The sequence below is a fragment of the Scyliorhinus canicula genome, chromosome 1, assembly GCF_902713615.1.
Source record: "Scyliorhinus canicula chromosome 1, sScyCan1.1, whole genome shotgun sequence".
NCBI classification, from domain to species: domain Eukaryota; kingdom Metazoa; phylum Chordata; class Chondrichthyes; order Carcharhiniformes; family Scyliorhinidae; genus Scyliorhinus; species Scyliorhinus canicula.
This window is the reverse complement of record NC_052146.1, coordinates 141,598,223-141,610,534: the sequence shown is the minus strand read 5'-3', so window position 1 is coordinate 141,610,534 and position 12,312 is coordinate 141,598,223. Positions and strand designations below refer to the sequence as shown.

The 12,312-nt window shown below is 51.8% G+C and overlaps 1 protein-coding gene across 1 annotated transcript; it reads left to right on the top strand.

Annotated features, from left to right (window-relative positions):
• Positions 1-1,396: 1,396 nt before the first annotated feature.
• LOC119968158 (basic proline-rich protein-like) lies at positions 1,397-2,344 on the top strand (the record flags this gene model as incomplete). Its single annotated transcript, XM_038801173.1, has 1 exon — positions 1,397-2,344. A coding segment is annotated over one exon (948 nt), but the record flags the coding sequence as incomplete, so codon positions are not given.
• Positions 2,345-12,312: the final 9,968 nt, after the last annotated feature.

Genomic DNA, 12,312 nt, shown 5'->3' with positions numbered 1-12,312 from the left:
TCTGGCCCGTCTGGGAACCCGATGGATCATGGCGACTGACTATCGATTATAGGGCATGAAACAAAGTAACCCCAGTAGCAGCCCCCACCGTAGCCACGGGTCCCGAGACAATGCTAAAACAGGGACCCCAGTCAAAAAAAAATTCACTTCTGTACATCAGCAATGGCTTTCGGTCCATTCCATTGGATAAAGCGTGCCAATATAAATTTGCTTTCACCTTCCAGGGATAGCAGTACACATGGACATGCCTACCACAAGGCTTCCACAGCTCCCCCTCCATTTTCCGACAGCTGGCAAATGGATTAGCTAAATTTTCCCGACCCCATTGCCTTGTCCATTATGTAGACGACTTGCTTCTGCAGACAGACACTAAGAAAGAGCACATTTTGCTTCTCGACGAATTATTAAGACTCCTGCACGAAATTGGATTTAAGGTAAACTGCAAAAAGGCCCAGATTCTATTCTCCAAGAAAAAGTTATTTACTTAGGCACAGTGATAATGTCACAGTCCTCCGGTCATTTCTAGGACTGGTTGGCTACTGTAGGAACCACATAGACAGTTTTACCACAAAGGCAGCCCCTCTTTCCGAACTCCTCAAAAAGCAAGCCCCATGGGAATGGCTTCCACAGCACACGGATGCCGTGGATGCATTAAAACGAGCCCTCAGCTCAGCTCCCGCATTACAAGTCCCAGATCCACTCTCTCCATACGCAATTGAGGTTACAACCACCGACCGAACCCTTTCAGCTGTGCTCCTCCAAGAAAGACATGATCGTTTAGGCCCCGTAGCTTACGCCTCACGAGTTCTCGACCCAGTTGAGGAGGATTTTCTGCCTGCGAAAGGCACTTGCTCGCAGTTTTTTGGGCTGTTCAATACTTCGCCTACATAACAGGACTCAACCCCGTCACCATTTTAACAGGGCACACCACAACCCAACTTCTACAAGATAGTAGACTAAAGGACGGCACAGCAGGGCCGGCTCAATGCACCGGCAACTCGGGCAGTCGCCCGGGGCGCCATGTGCTTGGGGGCGCCAGAGACTCGGGTCCCGCGCATGCGCAGTTGGGCCGGTGCCAACCAGCGCATGCGCGGTGGCCGCCCTCCCCTCGGTCCGCCGACCACTCGGTCCGCCCCCCCCGCTCGGTCCGCTCCCCCCGCCCCCCCCCCTCGGTCCGCTCCCCCCGCCCCCGCCCTGCCCCCCCCTCGGGTCCGGTCCACCCCCGCCCCCCCCCCTCGGGTCCGGTCCCCCCCCCCCTCGGGTCCGGTCCCCCCCCTCGGGTCCGCCCCCCCCCTCGGGTCCGCCCCCCCCTCGGGTCCGCCCCCCCCTCGGGTCCGCCCCCCCCCTCGGGTCCGCCGCCCCCCCCCCTCGGGTCCGCCCCCCCCTCGCCCCCGCCCCCCCTCCTCGCCCCCCTCCTCGCCCCCGCCCCCCTCCTCGCCCCCCCCTCGCCCCCGCCCCCCCCTCCTCGCCCCCCCCTCCTCGCCCCCCCTCCTCGCCCCCCCCTCCTCGCCCCCCCTCCTCGCCCCCACCTCGCCCCCCCCCTCCTCGCCCCCCCCTCCTCGCCCCCCCCTCCTCGCCCCCACCCCGCCCCTGCCCCCCCCCCTCGCCCCCCCCTCGCCCCCGCCCCCCCCTCGCCCCCCCTCGCCCCCGCCCCCCCCTCCTCGCCCCCCCTCGCCCCCCCTCCTCGCCCCCCCTCCTCGCCCCCCCCTCGCCCCCCCCTCGCCCACCCCCCTCGCCCATCCCCCCGTCGCCCCCCCTCGCCCCCCCCTCGCCCCCCCTCGCCCCCCCTCGCCCCCTCCCCCTCGCCCCCCCCTCGCCCCCCCCCTCGCCCTCCCCCCCTCGCCCTCCCCCCCTCGCCCCCCCTCCCCCCCCTCGCCCTCCCCCCCTCGCCCTCCCCCCCTCGCCCCCCCCCCTCGCCCCCCCTCGCCCTCCCCCCCTCGCCCGCCCCTCGCCCCCGCCCCCCCCCTCGCCACCAGCCCCCCCCCCCCTCGCCCCCGCCCCCCCCCTCGCCACCCGCCCCCCCCTCGCCACCGCCCCCCCCTCGCCCCCGCCCCCCCCTCGCCCCCGCCCCCGCCCCCTCACCCCCGCCCCCTCGCCCCCCTCACCCCCGCCCCCTCGCCCCCGCCCCCCCTCGCCCCCGCCCCCGCCCCCCCTCGCCCCGCCCCCCTCGCCCCCGCCCCCCTCGCCCCCGCCCCCCCTCCCCTCGCCCCCCGCCCCCCCTCCCCCCGCCCCCCCTCCCCCCGCCCCCGCCCCCCCTCCCCCCGCCCCCCTCTCCCCGCGCCCCCCTCCCCCCCGCCCCCCCGCCCCCCCCCTCCCCCCGCCCCACCCCGTCCCTCGCCCCGCCCCCCCCCGTCCCTCACCCCGCCCCTCACCCCGCCCCCTCGGGTATGCCCCCCCCGCCCTCGGGTCCGCCCCCCTCGGCCCCTCCCCCCCTCGGCCCCCCCCCTCGCCCCCCCCCCCCTCGGCCCCGCCGACATATACTCCGACAGCCTATAGGTCTGCAACAGTTTAACGGAATTACTAACCCCTGTGGGAATCTAGAGGTTTTGTTTCCGCAGATGGAAAACCCCTACCTCAGCCCCATTACTCCAGCATATTCTCAGGACAGCTAACGATCGGAAATATGGTATTATTAAAGTTCGTAGCCACCATCATTCCTCCCCCCCCCCCCGATAATGTTACGGCAGACGCCCTAGCAAAGGCAGATTCCAGACACAGTCACTTTTGGAATCCCCCCGAGAGCGCCCCAGTACACACGGTCCAGGTCTCACAGACCAATATTCAAGATTTAGCTCAAGCCCAAAAGGAAGACACACAGCTCAGGGAAGTTTTAAAAGGCAACTTCCCAGCCCCCTACGATAAACACTTTGACGACACAGGACGGCATAATTTTAAAGGATGGTATTTATGTAGTCCCCACCCAGGACAGAAACCAAATTATCTGCCAATTCCATGACAACCATGGACATCAAGGGATAGAAGCAACCCTTGCCCACCTCAGACCCCTCTGCTGGTGGCCCAATTTGAAATCTAATGTAATGCACTACATTGAAAACTGTTTAATCTGCGCCTAGAATAATCCAGACAGATATGCAAAGAAAGGTCAGCTCAGTCACACCCGCCCTGTTAATGGCCCCTGGATGAATTTGCAGATTGATTACATAGGACACCTACCCCCCTGCAGGAATGGTTTCCATTACGTGTTGGTGGTCATCGACACCTTCAAGAAATGGGTGGAAGCCTTTGCATCCAGAACTAATACATCAAAAACGACAGCCAAGATCCTAACGCAGCGCATCTTTACAAGATGGGGACTTCCCCGCAGTATAGAGTCCTACCAAGGCTCACATTTTACAGGACGCGTCATGAAAAATGTCCTAACAATTTTCGGCATCTGACAAAAATGTAGCAATCTGGGATGGCCACTTCCAGAATACAAAATGGATGTTTGCAAAGACTATAGGGAAGCATGGACAATGTTAAGAAAGCAGACAGGCACATAGCCTAGATGCGTATTGAGAAGGCAACTCTCAGACGAGACTGAAACTGTAGATCAATTAGCATATTGATGGCCCATCTCCGGGAACAAAGGAATAACATTCAAGTAACCAATACTAAGGCAGACACCCCGGCTCCAGAAAGACACAAACAAAACAAGGCCAACGGCCACCTAAGACACGCCCAGCCATCAGGGCACCCACCCCGTTATTGGTCAATATCAATACCAATGATCAAGATGCGGTCCAATTAATTGGGGCCATGTTCAAGGCCTGCCCAAAAGTGCGTGAAGCCCCCTTTGGGTATAAGAAGCACCCGAGAGAGAATCGCTCTCTTGGACTCGGCTCTCGAAGCGGAGAGACCCGTCCACCAGCTGCACCAGAAGCAAGTAAGTCCAAGATCAACGCTCGCCAACAGACGGATGACCTTAGCTGTTCTCCTGTTACACTTGGCACCCAACAGCCTCAGATCCGAACAACGGCCATTGTTCCTCTGACTGAGTGGGCACCCGAAGTTAAGTATAGGCGTTAGCGTTAGAGATAGTTTCATTTATGGTATTTGTGCATGAGTAGATATTACTGTGTGTGTAAATAAATAGTATTGACTTTGAACTAACTAACTGGTGCATTGGTCCTTTGATCAATATTCGGGTTTGAACCTTGTGGCGGTATCAAATTATACCTGGCGACTCTAGAGCAAACATAATCAGGATTAAGGAAGGCGACCATATCGACCGCCATATTTAGAACCAGATAAACAGAGCAACTTTATTGGCGACCTCTGAAGGGACTTGACCTCGAAGTGGCCATCCAAGATGGCTACACGTATCACCCCAATCAAGCGGAATCGAAAAGCGAATGAATAGAACCCTCAAGGCAACCCTCAGGAAAATGGTGCAACAGCACAATACCACATGGGACACAGTTTTCCCCTTTGCACTAATGTTCATAAGGAACACGGTTTCCACTTTGACTGGATACACCCCCAACACCCTCATGACCGGACGGCCCATGAAGGGGACAGAATACTTGTTAGGGCTTGATTTGGCCAACCCCGCAGTCACCGCCCTCACGTATGAGAAAGCAGTACAGAAGATTATCGAAAACGTCAAAGCTGCCCAGCTCGCCGCAACTGTTAGGTTTGGGACACAAAAGAAGCAAAGTAAAGTTTGTTTTGACAAAATGGTACAGGGCACAGAATTTTCAGTAGGCCAGCAGGTCATGCTATTCCTATGCAACCCCAGTTTGTTTCTTTCCCCCAAATTCGCAGAACCTTACTCCATTTCCGATAAAGTCAGCCCCTCCATGTATAAAATCACCTATCCCAATGGCAAATCAGGACGGTTTCACATAAACCAGCTCAAGGCTTATGGCACAAAGAGCAACCACTCACACCACATCTCACTTGCAGCAGCAGCCAAACACGCCCCGCCCACGGACGACCTATACCTACCCTCCCCCAACCAGTCTAGCCCATCCTCGGACACCACTTTGACTCCACACCCAGAGGCATGGCTCCGCCTCTCCCTTCATTCAACCAGCAGCGACAACGATAGCAATGATACATTAGACCCCATGGAACCGCCACATGATTTCAATTCTGCACCAGGCCCCACTCCCAGCAACTCCAAACAAGATTTGTTCGACCGCTTTGAGACCACGTATATAAAAGCCCCTGATCCGGACCCACCGCCCGACGACTATGGATTGCCCCCTACCACCTCCAACCTCGACACAAAACATTGGCACCACGACAATTCCTGCAGACTCATCCATAACGATGAGATGGACCCCACTTCGCCCCAGGCAGCTTTGGCACAGCTACTCCAGTTACGAGTGTGGCAATCGGGAGAAGATGATGACTCAGAGTCTGACTCCCACCAGACGAGCCCCTTTGCGACTCTGTTCGCTATAGAGCAATGAAGTGTCCAGATGATGGTAAAAAGGAACCAGTGGAGATGTACGGTGTCCTTTTCTGATGAAGCCTGCCCAATTTGTTATTTTACTTTGTTACTTTTAAATGTTGAACGTTTGTTTGTGTACTTAACGTTTATTCATGGCCCCATGCCACCACTCTTTTAACGCCCACTGGCAGTAAAAGGAACTAGTTTGTCGACAGACACCCATTCATAGCTACTCTTCTGATTCAAAGGTAATTGTAAGAGGCAGTATCCACGATGAACACAAATTCTTTCCGTTCTTGTCCGATCACTCAGGCAGTGGCACTGATCCCCGCCCTGCCTGAGGACCCCCATCTGGTCAGCTACGCTCAGGTAGTGCACTTACAGCACTGGTCACCGTCCTACCCGGGTATTCCGCCCATTCTTGCCCCGCCGCAGCCCATACACACCCCATTCGGAACTTTTGGTTCGAAACTCTTTTACTGTTCTTTTAAAAGAATGCTCTTTGCCACAAGTTTTGTTTGTTTTCCGGCGACCCTTAGGTTGCTCTCCCATATGCTATTTACATCCTCAAACACTTGGATGGAACACTTCACTGCTGGACAGAGAGATAGTCCGCCCACTCTCTGCATCGATCACACAGGCTGCGAGACTGCTCGCGCTGTGACAGCATTTTCCTTTTGCATGTCTGGACCCAAAAATATTTGGGTTAAAAAAGAAATGAGGGAGTCACATATGGTGACAATTCTCATGGGCAATTGGTAATAAAGGACAGACAGACAGACATACGAGATCTTAAACAAGATAATAACAGATATTATGCTTGTGTCCACAGGAAATCCAGAACAACAGAATACGAAGGAAGACCAGGAAGGAAAAAGAGAACGTGAAGACAGACATCATAATCTACATTTGGATCTTTGTGGGATCCCTCCAGTTGCGCGCGGACGCGACCCCCCGACCCCCTACCCCACAGGCCATGAATGTTTCCCAGTCCTGCCATACACCACACCCAGAGACAGCCACTTATACACCAACCTGGTGTGACAAATTGATTCAATGGTATTCCCTGTCCTACATCATGGAAGCACTGTTAGTCATAGCGATACTCTGCAGTGTCATCCAGATACTGAGACTTAGGAAATGGTGAAGAAAGCCTCCCGCACTACGGTATATACCCTCAGACCCCCTATTTTCGGACTTCAGCAAACCCCCCACTCCCTCTAAGTAAATAAAGTGCGTTGACTAATGTTTTTTGTTTATTCTAATAAAGATGTGAAATTCTGTACTTGACCGCCAAAATACAGAAACATGTAATGCTGCTATTGTATAGTTTATACTGTTGTAAATTCTTTTAAGTGACTAAGGATAGTTTAGAGAAGAATAGTAAGAGGTTCCCGTGTTTTAATCGTAATGCATGCCTGAATGTCATAGTGCCCCTTAGGATTTTAGAATAATGTGACGTACATAAAGCAATTTAGGTAATGGTTCCAATCCATAGGACAGAGTAAGATAGAACCTGTCCTTGATTGCGGTTACTCGACTTAGGCAGAGAACAAAGAAGATTCAGTAATATGATCCTTCACGCTTTGCATTGACGATCACAAGGAGGGAGTGTAGCAATCTGGGATGGCCACTTTCAGTATATAAAATGGACGCTCACAGAGACTCGAGGGAAATGTGGACAATACTAAGCAACAAGCAGGCACAGAGCCTGAATGTACATTTGGAAGGCAGTTTGCAGACGGAATCAAAACTCTGAGTCGATTTACATATTGATGGCCCATTTCCGGGAAACACTGGACGAGTACTCAGGTAGCCGATATTGTCCCAGACAGCCCGGCACCACTACCCCAACCAAAAGACACAAACAAAGCAAGGTCAACGGCCACTTAGGACACGCCCAGCCATCAGGGCACCCACCCCTTTATTGCTTCAGATCGATGACAATGACCAAGAAGCTGCCCAATTAATTGGGACCAAGTTTAAGGCCCGCCTAAAAGCGCACAAAGCCCCTCCAAGTATAAGAAGGAACCCCCACCAAAGATTCAGCCTCTTGGATTTGGCTCTCAAGCAGACAGACCCATCCACCAGCATCACCAGAAGCAAGTAAGTTCAAGGTCAACGCTCGCTACCAGACGGACGACCTTAGCTGTGCTCCTGTTACCTCTTCAAACCCAACAGCCTCAGATCTGAACAACGGCCATTGTTCCTCTGACCTAAGTGGGCACCCGAATTTAAGTATAGGTGCTAGTGATGGAGATAGTTTAGCCTGTAGTGTTATCGTGCATGAGTAGATCTTACTGTGTGTAAATAAATAGTATTGACTTTGAACTAACTAACTGGTGTATTGGCTCTTTGATTGGTATTCGGGTTGAACCTTGTGGCGGTATCAAGAGATACCTGGCGAGTCTGAAAGTATACTCATAATTAGGATTAAGAAAAGCGACCTTATTAACCGCCATATTTATAGCAAGTAAACAGAGCAACACACCGACCCCATGTTGGGTCGGGGCCGGTGCGCGTAAGAAGTTCCCCGCGCATGCGCAGGATGGTGCGGCCCAACAGCGCATGCGCAGGATTGAGCTGGCCCAACTGCGCATGCGCGGGTTGGCACAGTGCCCATTTGGTGCCACGTACGGAGGCTGGAGCGGCATGAACCACTCCAGCACCGTGCTGGCCTCCTATGGGTCCAGAATAGGTCGTGCCCGGGCCCTGTTCGCGCCATCGTGAAACGTGACGGCGTTCACGACGGTGCAAACACTTGGCTGCCATATTGGAGAATCGCCCCCCCCCCCTAGTCTTCAGTATGACTGAGCAGCCCATCCTCCGTAAATGAACTCCCAACAACAAGGGGGTAGTAGCTCCTACAGAGAGCCAGCATGATCGTGACAGGCCAAATGGCCTCCTTCTGTAACCATTCGATGATTGTATACATTTAAGACACTGAAAATTACGACAATTAATTAATTTATTTATTTATTTTTTTAAATTTAGATTAGCCAATTATTTTTTCCAATTAAGGGGCAATTTAGCGTGGCCAATCCGCCTACTCTGCACATTTTTGGGTTGTGGGGGCGAAACCCACGCAGACACGGGGAGAATGTGCAAACTCCACACAGACAGTGACCCAGAGCCGGGATCGAACCTGGGACCTCAGCGCCGTGAGGCGGTTGTGCTAACCACTAGGCCACCGTGCTGCCCTTATTACGACAATTAAGATGTAACTCTGATGTTTCAACACACAGCTTATCAAGTGATAATCTCCGTACCTGTTGTATAGTGCAGAACCCTCTGCAGAATAGATTTAAAGAAATCTAGGAATGACAGTAGATGCAGCATTGACTGTGTCCAGACATTGTAAAACAAGAATAAATAAATCAAAAAGATAGACTATTACATTGGCAAGCCAGTAGAGTACAAATCTAAAATTGCCATACTAAAGCTGGATAGTTGAGGAATCAGACTGCATTTTGGGCATTATTGAAATATCCAGGGGAAGCATCTGGTCAAAAGGTCACAAGGGAAACATTTCAATGCTATAACAATGTATAAAAAGGTAATTGTTTCACACCACATAGTTATGAGGAAAAAGCAGACAATCATGAGGCCCAACTTTCCTCTGGCTTGTGTCTATTTGTTTGGGTATGAAGCAGTGGTAATACAGAGTAGAGACTTGCTTTGTACATCACATGCATTTCTGGCTGAACATAGAGATGGTGATGCCTGTCATAATATCCACTCATGTAGATCATGAGATGCAGACAGGCAGTGATTGACACACAGGATAACCAATGAACACACACGACACAGAACAACCAATCACCAGACAGGACACCACCACTCTAAAGCCCACAGGGCATTAAGACTCTCTCTCTCTCACAGGACACGGCTAAGGAGATTGTCACAGTGCACAAGCCAGTGAACATCATCATCATGTGGTAGAGAGCTAGTCTGGTCAAGCCAGTAGGAGGTTATCAGTTAGGTTAATAGAGTGTCAACCCACAGCAGATCATGTACAGCAATCAGCAGGTTCAGTAAAACAGTGTTGGACCATCTCCTGTGTCGGAAGCCTGTTTCTCGTTTCACTGCATCCAGTTGCAGTCGATGTTAGACCAACACAGATAACACATCAAGCCCAAACTCTTAAGAACAGAGAATTGGAGAAGTGGTTGCAAGCATCGTTCTTACATCATTAACCATGTGGACTTTCTGTTCAGGGCCAGATTCATGGGCTAGAGGTCTTTTTTTGACCATTTGTTCTCATTTACTGACCCTCAGTTCATTCCTTCCCTTCGTTTAAGTGCATGCCATATTCCAAAGGATATTCCTGTAGTTGGGAAGCAGATTACAGTCAGGGTAATAGAAGTAAAGGTGATTTCAGGTCTATTCAACTGAAGTGTACATTGATCACACTTAAGTTTAATTGCTCCTGAGAACAATTTCAAGTTAAACCACAAATGTAGGATACTAACAAATTACTGATAATTGCTGATGTAGGGCGTGATTTAACGGAAATGAAACAGAGTCCCATGTCAAGCGCGTTTAGCCGGGTGTTTCCTGGCGTTGGCAGCACCAAGAACGACCCCGCTAGTAAACAGGACTCTACTTCATTTGGGAGCCTCAGCGAGGAACATCCCGCCTTGGCTGCACTTAATCGCATTTTCTGCACTAACGAGCTCCAAACGCCACTGCAGGAACAGATTGGGATGCCATTTTTAAATGACGTCCCAATCTCTTGACCCCTCCACAGCAGCTTCCGGACCCCGCCAATGCCCCAACTCACCAATAAAGGGGTCACTGAACCCCCACACTCCACCTCATAAAGGCAGTGCACCCCAGGACCAATCCCCAGCATGGGCATGATGGCTATGAGGACACCTTGGCAGTGCCACCCTGGCCCCTGTCAGCCTGGAAATGCCACCTGGGCAAACTAGAACTGCCAGGCTAGAACCCAGGTGGCACTGCCACAATGCCAGGGTACCATCCTAGCTGAAACCCCACCATCCAGGGGCCCGAGATCACCTGAGAGACCTCCCCCCCTCCCCACCCCCCACCGCCCGAGTGCCAGTACGCTTGATCCACACTTGTGGAAACAAGTGCTAAATTGCACTGCTCGGGGTCTCCGAGGCAAAGCGATCTGGGGTGCTATGTAGATCCAGCGTAGACATATTCAAGTGAAATTAACTACTCACTTGAATATGCAAACCTGGGTCCCAGGGTGAACTGCTTTGCTTTGTCTACGCTGAGGCAGCCTTTAAAAATGGTACCCCAAACCTCAGCTATTAAGGTGCTGGCCGGACAGACAAATCTGAGGCCGCCCCGCCAGCGATAGATTGAGGGACACGAAAATTTATTTTTCAAAGTCCCAGACTATATGGCAGAAAAAGCAGTCATTGCTGTCCAGCTTCAACGTTGCCTTTCCTGTTCCCCCACCCCCAACCCCCATCAGCCTTTGCCGATTTCTGGGAAAATCTCACCCTTCGTCTTAATGAGGATTTTGTGGTGGTACCTCCTATCTATACGGCCATGGACCGATGTCTCTGCAACAGTCAGATTGCTGAGGACAGGATGTGTTTGTGGTGTTCCTACTGCCTGCCGTAGGCCCAGTCTGACATATATACTTCAGGACTTGGCCAGTTCGGACAGTGGTTCTGCAATTAAACCTGTCTTGGTGATTAGCATTAAAGTCCCCCACACAGATTTTAGGCGACTGGTGAATGAACCGGAGGCAACGCGAGGAAACTTTTTAAAAATAGAATGTGGTAGGCTATATTAGGGGTATCGCGGTACCTAGGTGGGATGTACCTGATACTGTAGTATGAGTGGTGGAACCTGCCTGCTGGTTCCGCCCAGCAGGCGGAGCATAAGAGTCTGTGTTTCACCCACAGCGTCATTCTGTACCGGAGCTGCTGGGGTAACTACTTGTTCATTAAAGCCTTCAATTGGACTACAATCTCGCTTCAGTAGTGATTGATCGTGCATCATAGAACGAGTAGCTGGAAAGAACTGCCTGAAGGGAGGCTAGGAGCAGAATAGTAAAATTCAAAATTGGATAAGTATTTGAAGGGAAATAATTTTACAGAGGTATGAGGAAAGTGCAGGGGACTGGGATTAACTGACTGAACAATCGAAGAACAGACATACACAATGGGCTGAATGGCCTCATTCTCTCCTGATGTTCTATCGTTCGCTGACTTTATGACTGCACTGTCATGTAGCTAAGTTTGCTGATAAGCACTAAGCTAGGTGACATGGTACACGCAGTAGATTGGAGCAGAAAGTTGCAAAAGGGATGAGGTCAACTAAATGAGTGAGCAAACAGTGGCAAATCATAACCAATCTGGGAACTGGTCGGTCACCCACTTTGGTTCCATGAAAGATAGATTGCAAGAAGCTAGGACTGTGTCTAAGTAGAGAGATGTACCGGTTCAAGTACAGAAACCACTGAATGCTAGTGCTCAGGTGCAAACATTAATTTAAAAGACCAGTGGGGTGTTTGCCTTTATCTCAAAAGAGCCAAGAAAGAAAAAAGTGGAAGTTATGTTACTGCTGCAGAAAACTCTGGCTAGCCCCCATCTAGAGTATTATGTTCAGTCTGGGTGCTGCACTTCAGGAAGGATATACTGAGAGAGTACACTACAGATTCACCAGAATGAAACCAGGCTAAAAGGGTTAACTTCTAAGGACAGGTTGTACAGGCTAGATTTGTATTCCCTTGAATACAGAGGTTAAGGGTTTTTTGAGGTGTTTGCCCTAACCTTAAAATTAGAGCTGGATTTGTTAACGATGATACCACAAAGCACTTTCCATACAATGAGTGGTAAAAATCTGAAGATAAAGATAAGATGCAAATTAACCATGAGCTAATTGATTTCTGGAATAGGATTAAGAAGCTGAATGGCCTACTTCTA